General features: G+C 41.5%; 1 protein-coding gene across 1 annotated transcript in view; it reads right to left on the bottom strand.

Annotated features, from left to right (window-relative positions):
* The window catches only part of ADGRA2 (adhesion G protein-coupled receptor A2), a 342,184-nt gene extending 323,145 nt beyond the window's left edge, over positions 1-19,039 (bottom strand). The window contains exon 1 of the mRNA XM_082255622.1: positions 18,760-19,039. Coding sequence (XP_082111748.1) covers positions 18,760-19,001 — 242 coding nt within the window. The 5' untranslated portion in view covers positions 19,002-19,039. The remainder of the gene's footprint in view (positions 1-18,759) is intronic.
* Between the last annotated feature and the right edge of the window lie 226 nt (positions 19,040-19,265).

Here is a 19,265-nt window from a genome sequence, read left to right as displayed (position 1 = left end):
TCTTACTGACCACCAATGTAAGGAGCATTCTTCCCACTGACCCCCGATGTAAGGAACATTCTTCCCACTGACCACCAATGTAAGGGACATTCTTCCCACTGATCACCAATGTAAGGAGCATTCTTCTTACTGACCACCAATGTAAGGAGCATTCTTCCCACTGACCCCCGATGTAAGGAACATTCTTCCCACTGACCAGCAATGTAAGGAGCATTCTTCCCACTGACCACCAATGTAAGGAACATTCTTCCCACTGATCACCAATGTAAGGGGCATTCTTCCCACTGACCTCCAATGTAGGGGGCATTCTTCCCACTGATCACCAAAGTAAGGAGCATTCTTCCCACTGACCTCCAATGTAAGGAGCATTCTTCCCACTGACCACCAATGTAAGGAGCATTCTTCCCACTGACCACCAATGTAAGGGGCATTCTTCTCATTGACCACCAATGTAAGGGGCATTCTGTTCATTGACCACCAATGTAAGGGGCATTCTGTTCATTGACCACCAATGTAAGGGGCATTCTTCCCACTGACCCTGATTAATTAATTTTAGCAGAGATTCCCTGAGACCTCAAAAATATTTTAGGGTTCAGTTACAGGCTGGATACAGTTTGCTGACTATTTGCTATTAAACTTTAAACTTGTCACCAAATGATCTGTAGATAAAAAAAACAAGCCTTGAATATTACTTTAAGCTTTGACATTAAAACCTGGAAGCTGATTGGTTTCTATGCAGAGCTGCACCAAACTTGCACGCTCCAGTTTTAGTAAATCAACTCCATTGCCTTTGATGATAATGCATTTTAGCACATTCCAATGAGAATGTTGCAAACAAGGCCCAATTCATGACATATATACTGTAATATTTATTAATTTATACAGCATTGGGAGATTCTGGAGTTCTCGAACGTTACAGAGTACATAGAAGCAGGTATATTAGTCCATGCCACTAAAATTCCTACAACCTTATGTTCTACTATGAATTGGATTAGAGAAACTGCAAAGGTGCACACAAAAGAGGATATACAAACTCCATGCATCTGTGGTGCAATATAGACTCAGGACCCCAGCACTGTAAGGTCACAATGACAGCCAATACCCGACTTAACCGACCCATTGTCCAGCTTGGCACAGATTGCCTATCTAGTATGAGGTCATCCTGAAAAAATACATCACTTCAGACTCAAAGCGGAACTCAGAAGTGTTCTAACAAGTGTTAACAAGTGTAAGAGCAACACGACTGTCACCCCTGATAACCCCAGAGAAGGCAGAAGCCATATCTGTCCAAGGAAGGGAAGAGTGATATATAAACATAGGACACAGCTCTGTACAGTGACCCAGCAGACCTCATCCCAGGATCTGTGGATGGCTCATCTAAGGATATGTAGATGGTGATTGTATACCGGAATTTCAGTGATAAGAGGGTCAGGCTTTGCCCTCTTTGGTCACTGTTGTCCACAGATACCGACATTATAATATTTGGTGACAGATCAGTGCAGAGCCATCCAGTTCCATATGTGGGCTCCTTCCATGACCACCGCAAGCAGCAAAAGTCCACCAACCCATAATAACCGAACTTCACTTTACTAAAGCCAGACCCCAACAATACGGCTTCATATTTACAACCATCTTGAGCTCCAGAAGGTTTTACCCCCTTCAAGACCATGCAACTCTTCTACCTGAACCCAGAAGAAGAGAGCAACTTACATGTATGTCGCTGTGCCTGTACAAGCCCCCCATCCACAGTACAATGAGGCGGACAGTCCGTAAGTGGTTAAAGTCCAATGATTTCTCTAAATAGACCAGTACAGTGTGGTGTCCATAGAGTATTATACAATATCTCTTGTGGTAATGAGCTAGCGTGCCTTAAAGAAGAACTACACTGTATCTGAGCGACACAAACTGAAAACGCTATTTATTTCATTTTTATTATTCAAAGCAAACTTCCCCATCCATCCAGGTCTCCATCCATCCATCCATGTCTCCATCCATCTCTCCATGTCTCCATCCATGTCTCCATCCATCCATCCATGTCTCCATTCATCCATGTCTCCATCTATCCATCCATGTCTCCATACATCCATGTCTCCATCTATCCATGTCTCCATACATCCATGTCTCCATCCATGTCTCCATACATCCATGTCTCCATTCATCCATCCAGGTCTCCATCCATCTATCCATGTCTCCATCCATCCATGTCTCCATCTATCCATCCATGTCTCCATCTATCCATCCATGTCTCCATACATCCATGTCTCCATTCATCCATCCATGTCTCCATCCATCTATCCATGTCTCCATTCATCCATGTCTCCATCTATCCATCCATGTCTCCATCCATCCATTCATGTTTCCCTCCATCCAGGTCTCCATCCTGTTTCCCTCCATCCAGGTCTCCATCCATCCATCCATCCATCCATGTCTCCATCCATCCATGTCTCCATTCATCCATCCATGTCTCCATCCATCTATCCATGTCTCCATCCATCCACGTCTCCATTCATCAATCCATTTCCCTCCATCCATGTCTCCATCCATCCAGGTCTCCATCTATCCATCCATGCCTCCATCCATCCATGTCTCCTTCTATCCATCCATCCATCCATCCATCCATCCATCCATCCATCCATTCATTCATGTTTCCCTCCATCCATGTCTCCATCCATCCAGGTCTCCATCCATCCATCCATGTCTCCATCCATCCAGGTCTCCATCCATGTCTCCATCCATCCATTCATGTTTCCCTCCATCCATGCTTCCATCCATCCATGTCTCCATGCTTTATTTTGTTAAGAAATCACTTTGAAACACACCCCTGCGCATTTCTAGCCACGGACATCTTGAGTAAGGGCAGATGATCCATGTAGCATTTACTTCCTGGAACCCATTGGTCCTTAGCTCAGGCACGTAGGCAGGAGGGTGTGCTCAGCTGAGAAAGCCCCTCCTCTCATGAAGACTCCTGGGATGTACGACATTAGGAACCAGGAAGTAACTGAAGAAATGTAAGTGCCGATTCACATTATTGCGGCTTGCGAGATCGCATGTAATTCGGAGCGCACTGCTCCTTCATTACATGCGATCTCCTGTGCGGATGCGAAATCAGCCATACACTTTGTATGGCTGAATTCGCACTGCACCAAAGACGCACATGAGGCATTTTTTCAGCCGCATCAGAATCGGATCGCACAGTGGTTCACACTTGTGCGATCCTATTCTGTGCGAACTGTCAGATTGCACTGCGATATGCGATCAAACTGGGGGTGTCGTTAACATTTAATTGACACCCCCTGCATATCGCATATGGCAGTGTGAACTGCCAGATGTGCGAATGCTATGCGGGAACAGGCTGCATATTCGCAGCCTTCCCGCATCGCATAAGTGTGAACCGAGCCTAAAAGACAAAAGTATAAAACAAGTAAATATAATCTCCAATCTATTTACTAAAGCTAGCAGCATCAGTTCCAATTTAGCAGCCACCCTAGCATTTCTAGCTGCGGTCATCTTGAGTAAGGACAGATGATTCATGTAGCATTTACTTCTTGGAATCAATGTGCCCTTAGCTCAGGCATGCAGACAGGAGGGTGCTCTTCGCTGAGAAAGCCCCTCCTCCCATGAAGACTTCTAGGATGTATGACATCATTTTGGCCTAGGTCAGAAACAACTGAATAAAAAGGAAAAAAAAAAAAAAAACGTATAAAACAATTAAATATAATCTCCCTTCTTATCTATTTACTAATGCTAGCAGCATAAGGAATAAAATAGGTGATGTTGGTAGAATGAGTTCAGTTCCACTTTAAGGAACTAATAAGAATGAGAAGCAGCAAATACATTTGGTAATATATGATACAAAAGACTTTGCAGCAGGCGGAGATATCAAATGTGATTAATTCAAAAAAGTAGCAGAGAATTCAATTAGCAGAGCTATTCATCCAGGGAAACTGCATGTAAGTTTGTTCTGGGGGCAAAATCGATTGTTATTAGGCTATTTTCTTTCCAGGTTGAATGTTTTTCATGGCCACTCACTGTGAAAATTTAGTCCGTTCATCAAAATGGCCCGAAATTTGCTCAGTGTATGGCCAGCTTTAGGGTTCATGTAGACGGGCTTCTTCTCAAACATGACCTTCTCCAAGAAGGGCTTTGTCTGCTACTCACATCACCTCAATAGGACATGAGAAACACATTGCAGGTCAAACGCAACTTCTGAAATTCATCATTAAACAAATGGAATGACCGGCACCCTATGCCAGCCTTTCTCAACTTTTTCCACACAGAGGAACCCTTGAAATAACTTTCCAGCCTCAGGGAACACCTGCTAAAAAGGACTATTCTACATCTTATGATACATTAGTGTGATGGTCAGTGAGAAGAATGCTCCTTACATTTGTGGTCATTGGGAAGCAATACCCCCTTACAGATAGCTAAAAAGATCAATAGTGTCAGTGGGAACTTATCTGAGAGGTATAAATTGCTTAAGGAACCCCTAGCAACCTCTGGAGGAACCCTAGAATTCCATGGATCCCTGGTTGAGAAACCCTACTCTGGAAGAACTTTAGGGTTCCATGGAGTCTGGTTGGGGAAGAATATTCCTTACACTTGTGGTCATTGGGAAGAATTACCCCCTTACAGATAGCTAAAAAGATCAATGGTGTCAGAGGGAACTTATCTAAGAGGCAAAAAATGGCTCGTTGCTCAAAGAACGCCAAGCAACCTCTGGAGGAACCCTAGAATTCCATGGAGGCCTGGTTGAGAAACCCTACTCTGGAGGAACCTTAGGGTTCCATGAAGCCTGGTTGGGGAAGAATGTTACTTACACTTGTGGTCATTGGGAAGAATTAGCCCCTTACAGATAGCTTAAAAGATCAATGGTGTCAGAGGGAACTTATCTGACGGGCAGAAATTGCTCATTGCTCAAAGAACGCCTAGCAACCTCTGGAGGAACCCTAGAATTCCATGGAGCCCTGGTTGAGAAACCCTACTCTGGAGGAACCTTAGGGTTCCATGAAGCCTGGTTGGGGAAGAATGTTACTTACACTTGTGGTCACTGGAAAAAATAACCCCCTTACAGATAGCTAAAAAGATCAATGGTGTCAGTGGGAACTTATCTGACAGGTAGAAAGTGCTCAATGCTCAAGGAACACCTACCAACCTCTGGAAGAACTCTAGGGTTCCATGTAATCCTGGTCAAGAAACCATGTCCTATGCTTTAAACTACGCAGACAGCATGTACTAATAATCAGTCGCACACACTATACAAGCATTGTGGGACCATGTGAGAATAATCTCTACTGCATGTACCTTCATAGCTTACACCAGCCATTCTTAACCAGGCTTCCTCCAGAGATTGCTATGGGTTTCCTTGAGCAATGGCTGATTAACCTCCCATTTGATGGTGCCTGCCAAGTTCCAGTTGCAATACCACCTAGCAGAGCCAATTGCTTGACAGTTTTTTTTTTTTAGATGTCTGTGAGGAGGCATTTTTAGCACCACTGTAAAGTGGTAATTTTTCCCACTGACCCCCAAATGCATTGGATTTCATTTGGATTCCTTGACATCTGAAAATTATTTCAAGGGTGCCTCTAGTAAAAAAAAAAGCTTGAGAAATCCTGGCTTACAGTATAGGAAGCTTTTTGTTCCATCTGCTTAATAAATGAACATTATTGGCAAATAATCACAAGCAATTTCGGTAGGACGACTAAATATCAATCATGTAACTTTAGGCTTCACCCTCAAAAGTGCAAAGTAGAGGCACCATGGCTGCTATCTTTAAAGCTGTATCCAACTTTCGGCGATTCTATAGGCCAACTCAATAGGCAAAGTGTCTGATACGCCTTTTTCATCAGAGTTTTTTTTACATTTTTTTTTTTACAAGGTAGGTCACCAGGTTTTTTCTCAATCCTCCTCAATGGTTTGGCTTGGGACTAGTAAGCAAAATGTGGTAACACGTGCATAGCCAGGGTTGCCAACCGTTCCGTAAAATACGGAATCATCCCGTATTTTAAACAGACAAGTGCTGTTCCATATCAAACTGATACGGAACGCACTTTGTTCCGTATTCCGCGGTACCTGTTTGGTGTTCGTCACTTTCATCATGTAGTGACTGTGCATCCCCTCCCCTCCGCCTTCTGACCAATTCCGCAATACCGTGCTGATGACGTCGTGACGTCACGACGTAACCACTCCCTGCATTCCCCGCCCGGCGCCTGCGGTACCAAGAAGAAGAAGAGAAGAAGAAAGAAAACGAAGACGAAAGAAAGCGAGCAGAGCACAAGAGAAAAAAAGGTAAGCAGAAGAGAGAAAAGGGGAGAAGAGCAGAGGAAAGGGGAAGGTTGAGCAAAGAAAAGGCAAACCAGCAGATAAGAGGAAGGAGAGCATCCCATCAGGAGAGCAAATAAAATGGGAAGAAGAGATAACAAAATGGGACGGAGAGCAGAAAAATGGGGAAGAGGAGCAGAGGGAGGAGAGCAAAGGGAAGGAGAGCAGAGAAAAGGGAAGGAGATTTAAAAAAGGGGAAGAGGAGCAGAGAAAAGGGATAAGAGAGCAAAGAAAATGGAAGGACAGCAGAAGGAGCAAAGAAAAGGGGAAGGAGAGCAAAGAGAAAAGGGGAAGGAGAGCAAAGAAAATGGAAGGACAGCAGAAGGAGCAAAGAAAAGGGGAAGGAGAGCAAATAAAAGGGGAAGGAGAGAAAAAAAAGGGGAAGGAGAGCAAAAAAAAGGGGAATGAGAGCAGAGAAAAGAGAAGGAGAGCAAAAAAAGGGGAAGGAGAGCAAAGAAAAGGGAAATGAGAGCAGAGTAAAGAGAAGGAGAGCAAAAAATGGGGAAGAGGAGCAGAGAAAAGAGATAGGAGAGCAAATAAAAGGGGAATAAGAGCAGAGAAAAGGGAAGGATAGCAATAAAAAGGGGAAGGAGAGCAAAGAAAATGGATGGGCAGCAGAAGGAGAGCAAAGAAAAGGGAAAGGAGAGCAAAGACAGGGGAAGGAGAGCAAAGAAAAGGGAAAGTGCAAAGAAAAGGGAAGGATAGCAGAGAAAAGGGGAAGGAGAGTAGAAGGAGAGCAAAAAAAAGGGGGGGGGAGTAGCAGATAAAATGGTAAGGAAAGCAAAGAAAAAGTTATGGAAGTATAATTATATAAAGATATTTGCACTACACTTCCTTAAAATGTTGTCTTATTTTTTGCACTGGAAAAAACATCCCCCGCCCCGCCCCCTCCCCCCCGTTCCTTATTTCCATTTCAGAAAGTTGGCAACCCTATGCATAGCCAACTTGTACACACATACTAGGGGCCAATTTAGACAGCAACTAATGAACCAACAAGTATGTCTTTGGATTTTTGAAGGAAACTCACATAAACACAAGGGTTACAAGCAAACTCCATGTAGATAATTTAATGACCGAAGGCTAAACCAGGAACCCCAGTGCTTCAAGGTATAGACAGTGAGCTGTTGTGCTGTGCTTGAGGGGTAATACAGAAGTGTAACAGTCAGGATACAGAGAAAATAAACCTACACAAAACACAAAGTACGGCACCAACCAAATCAGAAAGCAGCCGTCATCACACGACTTCCATTGTCTTGCCTATCGCAAGTCTAGGTCACAGGTCCCACTTAAAGGACAGAAGCACTCCAAGCCTGGCAGTTCAGGGACAATAGTTCCACACACACTCACTAATAATAAAGTCCATCACTTTCAGATTCAAAGAATGAACACTTGTAAAACCATAGACTGTGCCACTTCATAATTATGGAAATCAATCCCAGATTCTAATGTGTTGTTCATTATAGAACTTCAAACTTGTGAAAGTCCCTCTTGGGGAAAGTTATGTCAACAGCTTTGCTTTCACCCTCCATGGAATTAATTGCTTGAAATGTATCACTATCAGCTTCACCGCGTCTATTCCATGCCTGGTCAGGTCAACAAAAGACTTTCTGCTACCCCCATGATGGACAAACATGGATAGGTTGGATGGATGATGGATTCCCAATACGACAAAGATGTATTCCCATTATTTTGAATGAGGACCTGTCCCATAAACACTTGTGTTAGTGTGGTTCATCCTTCATAAGACAGTGATTTGGTTGTTTCACAGCGAGGGTGCCATGGCTCCCAGGGGTGCTATCTAGACTACCCCAGGATGCGGAAAGCATGGGACCCAGTTTGCCCTGGATCAGTATTATGAGTAGGCGCTGTGCAACTTGTTGCCCCTATATAAATGTGTATAATAATATTAATGAGCTGTCAGAATGAAGGCAGGTCAGCCGCCAGCACCATAGCAACTAATGACACTCTGAGGCAGGGGTATCAAACTCATTTCATCCCAGGCCACATCAGCATTATGGTTGCCTTCAAAGGGCCGGTTGTATCTGTAAGACATACTATGGGTCAGAGACTGCAGACATGATACAGGAGATGGTCAGAGACTGCGGACATACTAAAGGAGATGGTCAGAGACTGCGGACATACTAAAGGAGATGGTCAGAGACTGTAGACATGATACAAGAAATGGTCAGAGACTGTAGACATGATACAGGAGATTGTAAGAGACTACAGACATACTAAAGGAAATGGTCAGGGACTGCAGACATGATACAAGAGATGGTCAGGGACTGCAGACATACTAAAGGAGATGGTCAGAGACTGCAGACATGATACAGGAGATGGTCAGAGACTGCAGACATGATACAGGAGATGGTCAGAGACTGTTGACATACTAAAGGAGATGGTCAGAGACTGCGGACATGATAAAGGAGATGTTCAGAGACCGCAGACATGATACAGAAGATGGTCAGAGACTACAGACATACTAAAGGAGATGGTCAGGGACTGCAGACATGATACAAGAGATGGTCAGAGACTGCGGACATACTAAAGGAGATGGTTAGAGACTGCGGACATGATACAAGAAATGGTCAGATGCTGCAGACATCATGCAGGAGATGGTCAGAGACTGTGGACATGATAGAGGAGATGGCCAGAGACTGCAGATATGATACAGGAGATGATCAGAGACTGTAGACATGGTACAGGAGATATAGTGAAAAAACACCATATTTTGTTGATAACACTTGTTGATTCATGTAATCACTAATTATTTTTGTGCCCTTCTGGCGCAGCACGTTTTTTGATTTTTATGGTACAGGAGATGATTAGAGACTGTAAACATGGTACAGGAGATGATCAGAGACTGTAGACATGATACAAGAGAAGGTCAGAAACTGCAGACATGATACAAGAGATGGTCAGAGACTGCAGATATAATACAAGAGAAGGTCGGAGACTTCAGACATGATACAGGAGATGGTCAGAGACTGCAGACATGATACAGGAGATGGTCAGAGACTGCAGACATGATACAGGAGATGGTCAGAGACTGCAGACATGATGCAGGAGATGGTCAGAGACTGGGGACATGATACAAGAGAAGGTTGGAGACTGCAGACATGATACAGGAGATGGTCAGAGACTGCGGACATGCTAAAGGAGATGGTCAGAGACTGCGGACATGATACAGGAGATGATCAGAGACTGTAGCCATGATACAAGAGATGGTCAGAGACTGCAAACATGATACAATAGATGGTCAGAGACTGCGGACATGATACAAGAGATGGTCAGACACTGTGGAAATGATACAAGAGATGATCAGAGACTGCAGACATGATACAGGAGATGGTTTTATTTATACTTTTTCTTATAATTTTACTGCAATAAAGTGATATTAAAGTCACATTTTTGTTTGCTTTAAAAAAAAAAAACGAAGTTCAATAGATTGCACAGAGGGGTGGCTTACCTCCTCTGTTGGTGACCCCCGCTGCTATGCACTCTTTCTTCCTGCAGGTGCCCCATAGCAAGCCACGTGCTATGGGACCACCCAATGCAGCGGTGCTCCCGAGCCAGGCTCTGTGCACCTATAGACGCACACAGCATGGCTCATCCCCGCTCCCTACCAGAATTTAACTGACAGCAGTAGAAGTCAATGGCTGTTACTGCTCATAGTGTAGCCTGCAAATCCAGGAAGAGAGAGCAGCAGTGCTGCAGCTGGAGAGAGCGCTGGATAGTTAGAGGAGACATGTAAGTGTTTAAGGTGGGGGAAGGGCAGAAAAAGCAGTGGAACGTTTTTTATATTAATGCAGTAAAGGTAAAAAAACCATTTTGACATTATAACCACTTTAAACTGGGACTGGACTGGTTACTTCAGTTTTCTCCAGCATCTCACTCTGTGGCTCTCACTGCTGTCCTCCTCCTCCCTGGGGAGATTGATAGCAGCAGGAGTCATCGGCTGTCAATCAAATGCTGTGCCAAATGAGCAGGGGGCGGGGCCGAGTCGCCAGCTCTGTGTCAATAGACGCAGACAGGGTGGCTCAGGAGCGAGCACGCACTGGTGCCCCCTTCCCGTGGAAAGCGGCTTTCCATGGGGGGGCACTGGGCGGGAGGGGAGGAGCCTGGAGGACTAGTGGGGGACCCCAGAAGAAGAGGATTTTGGCTGCTCTGTGCAAAACCATTACACAGAGCAGGTAAGTATAACACTTTTGTTATTTTCACTTTAAGATCTGCCAACAAATATGTAGTGAGCGGAGCTAGACAAACTGATTGGCTAGGTTAGGTAGGTCCTTTTGGTATGCTGTATGTAAAGTCGATTATACAGAGATCGTGTACAGATAGGACATATATTAGAAGAAGGTTTGTCATTCTGCACCTAGGATTATCCAAAAGACAGCTTTATATACTCATCCACCATGAGTCCTGACACCAACATCCTTCACAGGTCCAATCAACTGCCATTAATAATATCTCATCATCAGCACCACTAGAAACAATGTATACAGTCTACAAACAATGTATCCAGTCTTAAAACAATGTATTCAGTTTAGAAACAATGTATTCAGTCTACAAACAGTGACAGTTCGATGTCTAGGAAGTCACATTGCATAAATAATAAACTTCTATAATGATAGGCATCTCACTGGGTGATACATTGTATAAATAACAAACTTCTATACTAATAGGCAGCTCACTGGGTGATACATTGTGGTTGATTTACTAAAAGCACATAGACTGTGCACTTTGCAAAGTGCAGTTGAACCATAGCTTAGTAAAAACAAAAAAAAAAGGTAAAGCTTCACTTTGCAAAGAGTACCCAATCACGTGCAAGCAGTGGCAGCTGGTGTATGATCATTTTGGGGGGGGACGGTCGGCCAGACAGCCAGCATTCTTACCTCCTCCTTCCTGGATGGCTGAGATTCTCCTCCGGCCGGCCGTATGACTCCTCCCTCTTCCTGGCCAATGGCCAGTAAAATCGATTCTCTTTTCAGCCAATCGGGAAAGGGGTCTCAGGACCCGCTTCCTGATTGGCTGGGAGGAGAATCAGTGTGATAATAGCGAATATTCATTCGCTATTGTCATACAACTGGGTCGGCTCGGGGCGCAGAGCCCACCCTTTTTTGAAGCCTATTAGAGTCTCTGGATCTAATCACGTGCTTCAAAAAAAATAAAAATCCATGCATCCGGCGCCCTGCGTGTAGATTAGGGGGCCAGATGCATGGATGGGGGGGGGGGGGGCCGAGCCCCTGCGCCCCCAATGGACGGGCCGCCACTGCGCGCAAGAAAATAAAAAAACAGCATTTTTGCTTGCATATGATTGGATGATGGAAGTCAGCAGAGCTTCTGCTCATTCACTAAACTCTGGAGCAACTGCACTTTGTACAGTGCACAGTCTATTTGCCTTTAGTAAATCACCCCGATTGTGACTTATTTCATAGATGGACGTCATAATTCTGTAAACAAAACTACTCCAATACCCGTCACTGACATCACACATGCAGCAATCCTTCTCCAACCAATGTGATCCATACAATTGGTGAACGTTACACCGATATGAACTCTTCACAAGTATGCTAGAATCTGCCGCTATTCTCAAAATGATACCTTACAAAGTATGAAGAAATATAAGGCCAGGTCACACCAGAACGCAGTGCGGGAAACCCTCATTCTGTGCGTGTTTTCTGCACTACGTACTAAATGCAATGCAGTTACAATCAGCAGTCAAAGTTAAGGCGAGGTTCACATCTATGCATGGGCAGATAATGCAGTTTTGCATTTTTTCATGAGTGTTTTTGATGCATTTTTGGGGAAGTGTTGATGTTGCTAGGAGGAGGTGTCAGTTGCCATGCAGGAAAATGCACCAAAACATGCATTTTGATGCAATTCTATTGAAGTCTATGGAGCCAAAAATTGCACCATGTTGCGTGTAAAAAAAAAAGTCCCTGCACCCTTCCAATAAAACACATTGCTGGAAACTGCATAGATGTGAATGGGACCCATAGGAAAGAAGGTTAAGTTGATTGCAGTGTGTTTCTGTGGATCTGCAAATGCATTAAAAAATGCACAGATGCAAACTTAGCCTTACACAATGACACCCCCAACGCTGGTTGGAAACGCAATGTGTTTGCCTGCACTGGATCACATGGTACAGTCAGGGCCCGGGACAAGGGGTGGGCAGGAAGGACAATGGTTTATTGCAAGGATGGAGGCGCCCTGACCCTAACCCTAAGGGAAGGGGGGGGGTGCACATTGGCATCTTTGCCCTGGGCACTGGGTGACCTTGTCCCGGCACTGGGTACAGTAGTACCATGCAATGCGTTCCTATGAATTTTATAAAGTAGTGATACAGTACTTTCGGTGCGTGACTTCAGCTGATTCCGATGAATGGGCTGAAATTGCACTGCACCTAAATTACATGTGAATGGCATAACAATGCCCAGTGCGTCCCAGTGCGATTCATGGTGTGAACCGGCCCATAACCCAGATATTCAGTCTGACATCATCAATTGTTTATAAACATTCTATTACAAACTCAAAACTTCCATGCGAGTTATTTATGCAGTATTTGTAAAACAGCAAAACAATAATAGAAATACCGAAGAAATAATATACTAATAATAGGAATATTGAAGAGATAATATACTAATAATATAAATATTGAAGAGATAATATACAATTAATAGAAATACTGAAGAAATAATATATTAATAGTAGAAATACTGAAAAAAGAATATACTAATAATAGAAATATTGAAGAAATAATATACTAATAATAGAAATATTGAAGAAATAATATACTAATAATAGAAATACTGAAGAGATAATATACTAATAATAGAAATACTGAAGAAATAATATACTAATAATAGAAATATTGAAGAAATAATATACTAATAATAGAAATATTGAAGAAATAATATTCTAATAATAGAAATATTGAAGAAATAATATACTAATAATAGAAATACTGAAGAGATAATATACTAATAATAGAAATACTGAAGAAATAATATACTAATAATAGAAATACTGAAGAGATAATATACTAATAATAGAAATACTGAAGAAATAATATACAATTAATAGAAATACTGAAGAAATAATATATTAATAATAGAAATACTGAAAAAAGAATATACTAATAATAGAAATATTGAAGAAATAATATACTAATAATAGAAATACTGAAGAGATAATATACTAATAATAGAACTACTGAAGAAATAATATACTAATATTTGGAAATATTGAAGAAATAATATACTAATAATAGAAATACTGAAGAAATAATATACTAATAATAGAAATATTGAAGAAATAATATACTAATAAAAGAAATACTGAAGAAATAATATTCTAATAATAGAAATATTGAAGAAATAATATACTAATAATGAAAATAGTGAAGAAATAATATACTAATAATAGAAAAACTGAAGAGATAATATACTAATAATATAAATACTGAAGAGATAATATACTAATAATAGAAATACTGAAGAAATAATATACTAATAATAGAAATACTGAAGAGATCATTCACTAAATATAATAATGCCGATGTACAGCATTCCACATTCTGGGGTTTGAATTAAAAGCGTAAAAAAACAAAATGATCCAGTGATCAGCTTAAAAGTATAATTAAACCCACATTTTCTTTCCATATTGGATGGAGTTAGAATGATAAAAAAAAAACCTCTGTCAGTATTTTTTCCATCTGTGCCCCGCTGGGGAGATTTACATTATCTTCCTGTTCTGCAGACACAACAGGAAGTGAAATATAAATCTCTCCACTGTGAAGCGTGTGCCCTTCTATTGGTTAGTCACTGGAATAAGTGTCACCACTGATTTCACCTTTATTCCTGTTCTGGTGGCAAATCAAAATGTTTGTTTCTCCCTGACTTTGGTCACCCGGACAAATCCAGAGGATATTTCTCCCCAATGGGGACACAGACAGCAGTAAAAACCCAACAGAGGTTTTGAAGTAAAACGAAAAGCAAAACTTTATTTTTTAGTTTTGGATAGAGTGGAGATGGGTTACATTATACAGTGATGGGGAACCTTGGCACCCCAGATGTTTTGGAACTACATTTCCCATGATGCTTATGTAATTATGAAATGTAGTTCCAAAACATCTGGGGTGCCGAGGTTCACCAAAACTGGAACATCTGTCAAGTTTTTATGGCTGTTTGTTCCCCTTCTTCCTCTCTATTTTTCCCCATTTACCATTATAAATGAGAATTAAACCAAAAAGAAATGTTTAAACTTTGGGATGTCATCAAAACAAAAACAGAGGGGAAATCTTCCAATGGGGACACTGGTTTTAATAACACTGATGACTCTCTCACTTTAGGGGGATTTCCAATCAACTCCTTTTTTGTCTATGGGACCGGAAGTGATAGGAAATCTCCCCAAAAGGATACAGATGGCAAAAAACAAAAAACTAAAACAAATGACAGGAGTTATAACCCTCCCATAAGGTCCTTCCACGTGGACTACTGTGTCTGGTTTGTTCAACAAGGGATCAGAGCAGACAGAATCTGGAGCAGTTTTGAATGGGGAAAAATTCAGCTTTTATCTTTAATTTAAAAAAATTAACTGAACAAACTGAAGATTGAAGTTGATTGGTTACCAAACACATCTGCTCTGGATTCCGGCTCATCCAGTCCAAATAAATATCCCCCCCCCCCCCCATTGTATAGTAGTGTACTTATAGATATAGAGCTCAGATACATTGTATACAGTGTTCATGTATAGAGCTCAGATACATTGTATACAGTGTTCATGTATAGAGCTCACATACATTGTATACAGTGTCCATGTATAGAGCTCAGATACATTGTATACAGTGTACATGTATAGAGCTCAGATACATTGTATACAGCGTTCATGTATAGAGCTCAGATACATTGTATACAGTGTCCATGTATAGAGCTCACATACATTGTATACAGTGTCCATGTATAGAGCTCACATACATTGTATACAGTGTCTATGTATAGAGCTCACATACATTGTATACAGTGTTTATGTATAGAGCTCACATACATTGTATACAGCGTCCATGTATAGAGCTCACATACATTGTATACAGTGTTCATGTATAGAGTTCACATACATTGTATACAGTGTCCATGTATAGAGCTCACATACATTGTATACAGTGTCCATGTATACAGCTCAGATACATTGTATACACTGTCCATGTATAGAGCTCACATACATTGTATACAGTGTCCATGTATAGAGCTCAGATACATTGTATACAGTGTTCATGTATAGAGCTCACATACATTGTATACAGTGTTTATGTATAGAGCTCACATACATTGTATACAGCGTCCATGTATAGAGCTCACATACATTGTATACAGTGTTCATGTATAGAGTTCACATACATTGTATACAGTGTCCATGTATAGAGCTCACATACATTGTATACAGTGTCCATGTATACAGCTCAGATACATTGTATACACTGTCCATGTATAGAGCTCACATACATTGTATACAGTGTCCATGTATAGAGCTCAGATACATTGTATACAGTGTCCATGTATAGAGCTCACATACATTGTATACAGTGTCCATGTATAGAGCTCACATACATTGTATACAGTGTTCATGTATAGAGCTCACATACATTGTATACAGTGTCCATGTATAGAGCTCAGATACATTGTATACAGTGTTCATGTATAGAGCTCACATACATTGTATACAGTGTCCATGTATAGAGCTCAGATACATTGTATACAGTGTCCATGTATAGAGCTCACATACATTGTATACAGTGTTCATGTATAGAGCTCACATACATTGTATACAGTGTCCATGTATAGAGCTCAGATACATTGTATACAGTGTCCATGTATAGAGCTCACATACATTGTATACAGTGTTCATGTATAGAGCTCACATACATTGTATACAGTGTCCATGTATAGAGCTCACATACATTGTATACAGTGTCCATGTATAGAGCTCAGATACATTGTATACAGTGTTCATGTATAGAGCTCACATACATTGTATACAGTGTCCATGTATAGAGCTCAGATACATCGTATACAGTGTCCATGTATAGAGCTCACATACATTGTATACAGTGTTCATGTATAGAGCTCACATACATTGTATACAGTGTCCATGTATAGAGCTCACATACATTGTATACAGTGTTCATGTATAGAGCTCTGATACATTGTATACAGTGTCCATGTATAGAGCTCAGATACATTGTATACAGTGTTCATGTATAGAGCTCACATACATTGTATACAGTGTTCATGTATAGAGATCACATACATTGTATACAGTGTTTATGTATAGAGCTCAGATACATTGTATACAGTGTTCATGTATAGAGATCACATACATTGTATACAGTGTCCATGTATAGAGCTCACATACATTGTATACAGTGTCCATGTATAGAGCTCAGATACATTGTATACAGTGTTCATGTATAGAGATCACATACATTGTATACAGTGTCCATGTATAGAGCTCACATACATTGTATACAGTGTCCATGTATAGAGCTCAGATACATTGTTTACAGTGTTCATGTATAGAGCTCACATACATTGTATACAGTGTTCATGTATAGAGCTCAGATACATTGTATACAGTGTTCATGTATAGAGCTCACATACATTGTATACAGTGTTCATGTATAGAGTTCAGATACATTGTATACAGTGTCCATGTATAGAGCTCAAAAACATTGTATACAGTGTCCATGTATAGAGCTCAGATACATTGTATACAGCTTCCATGTATAGAGATCACATACATTGTATACAGTGTCCATGTATAGAGCTCACATACATTGTATACAGTGTTCATGTATAGAGCTCAGATACATTGTATACAGTGTCCATGTATAGAGCTCACATACATTGTATACAGTGTCCATGTATAGAGATCACATACATTGTATACAGTGTCCATGTATAGAGCTCAGATACATTGTATACAGTGTTCATGTATAGAGCTCACATACATCGTATACAGTGTCCATGTATAGAGCTCACATACATCGTATACAGTGTCCATGTATAGAGCTCAGATACATTGTATACAGCTTCCATGTTTAGAGATCACATACATTGTATACAGTGTCCATGTATAGAGCTCACATACATTGTATACAGTGTCCATGTATAGAGATCACATACATTGTATACAGTGTCCATGTATAGAGCTCAGATACATTGTATACAGTGTTCATGTATAGAGCTCACATACATCGTATACAGTGTCCATGTATAGAGCTCACATACATCGTATACAGTGTCCATGTATAGAGCTCAGATACATTGTATACAGCTTCCATGTATAGAGATCACATACATTGTATACAGTGTCCATGTATAGAGCTCACATACATTGTATACAGTGTCCATGTATAGAGCTCACATACATTGTATACAGTGTCCATGTATAGAGATCACATACATTGTATACAGTGTCCATGTATAGAGCTCAGATACATTGTATACAGTGTTCATGTATAGAGCTCACATACATTGTATACAGTGTTCATGTATAGAGCTCAGATACATTGTATACAGTGTCCATGTATAGAGCTCACATACATTGTATACAGTGTTCATGTATAGAGCTCAGATACATTGTATACAGTGTTCATGTATAGAGCTCACATTCATTGTATACAGTGTTCATGTATAGAGCTCAGATACATTGTATACAGTGTTCATGTATAGAGATCACATACATTGTATACAGTGTCCATGTATAGAGCTCACATACATTGTATACAGTGTCCATGTATAGAGCTCAGATACATTGTATACAGTGTTCATGTATAGAGATCACATACATTGTATACAGTGTCCATGTATAGAGCTCAAAAACATTGTATACAGTGTTCATGTATAGAGCTCACATACATTGTATACAGTGTTCATGTATAGAGCTCAGATACATTGTATACAGTGTTCATGTATAGAGCTCAGATACATTGTATACAGTGTCCATGTATAGAGCTCACATACATTGTATACAGTGTCCATGTATAGAGCTCACATACATTGTATACAGTGTTCATGTATAGAGATCACATACATTGTATACAGTGTCCATGTATAGAGCTCACATACATTGTATACAGTGTCCATGTATAGAGATCACATACATTGTATACAGTGTTCATGTATAAAGCTCACATACATTGTATACAGTGTAGATATAAGTTCGGTTACTTTGTATCATTATATGTAACATGAAGTGCTCACGTTTCCTGGATCTGGTGAGCACTCCATTAGCAGACACACATACTCCATGCAGACTCTAATTCCTGATCTTTCATCCAGATGGGACCCCTCACCCTTCCATCCCCCCCAGAACCCCTCAAACTCCCCCTCCCACCCAGGACCCCTCACCCTTCAACCCCCAGGACCCCAGAACACTTACAGGGTGGAGGTCTTGTTGGGGATCAGGGCAGGGTCGGGCACCTCCAGCAGGTCCTCATTATTACATGTCACCTTCTTCCTCTGAGCCCCGGTGGACGTCACCCCATGTTTGGGGCGCTCCAGGACACATTTGCAGCTGTGGATGAGGACGGGGCAGCTCCGGGTCCAAGGAACCAGGGAGAGGAGGACCACCACCCCCACCAGGCAGCTGACAGCCCGGAGACCCACCATCATCAGGGGCATGGTGTCAGCCCATCCTAGCCGGTGTCGGAGAGCTGTCCTCTGCGCTGCAGGTAAGTGGCGGAGCGGAGGAGCGGAACTCTGCGCTGCAGGTAAGTGGCGGAGCGGAGGAGCGGAACTCTGCGCTGCAGGTAAGTGGCGGAGCGGAGGAGCGGAACTCTGCGCTGCAGGTAAGTGGTGTAGAGGAGTTCTTTGCTTATTGCTGAGTTCTTTGCTGCAGGTCAGTGGCTCTTCGGAGTTCTTTGCTGCAGGTAAGTGTCACCCTGG

This window comes from Pelophylax lessonae (assembly GCF_965119305.1).
Source record: "Pelophylax lessonae genome assembly, chromosome: 4".
Taxonomy (NCBI): domain Eukaryota; kingdom Metazoa; phylum Chordata; class Amphibia; order Anura; family Ranidae; genus Pelophylax; species Pelophylax lessonae.
Note: the sequence above shows the minus strand (reverse complement) of the source record. Positions and strands in the feature narration are given on the sequence as shown.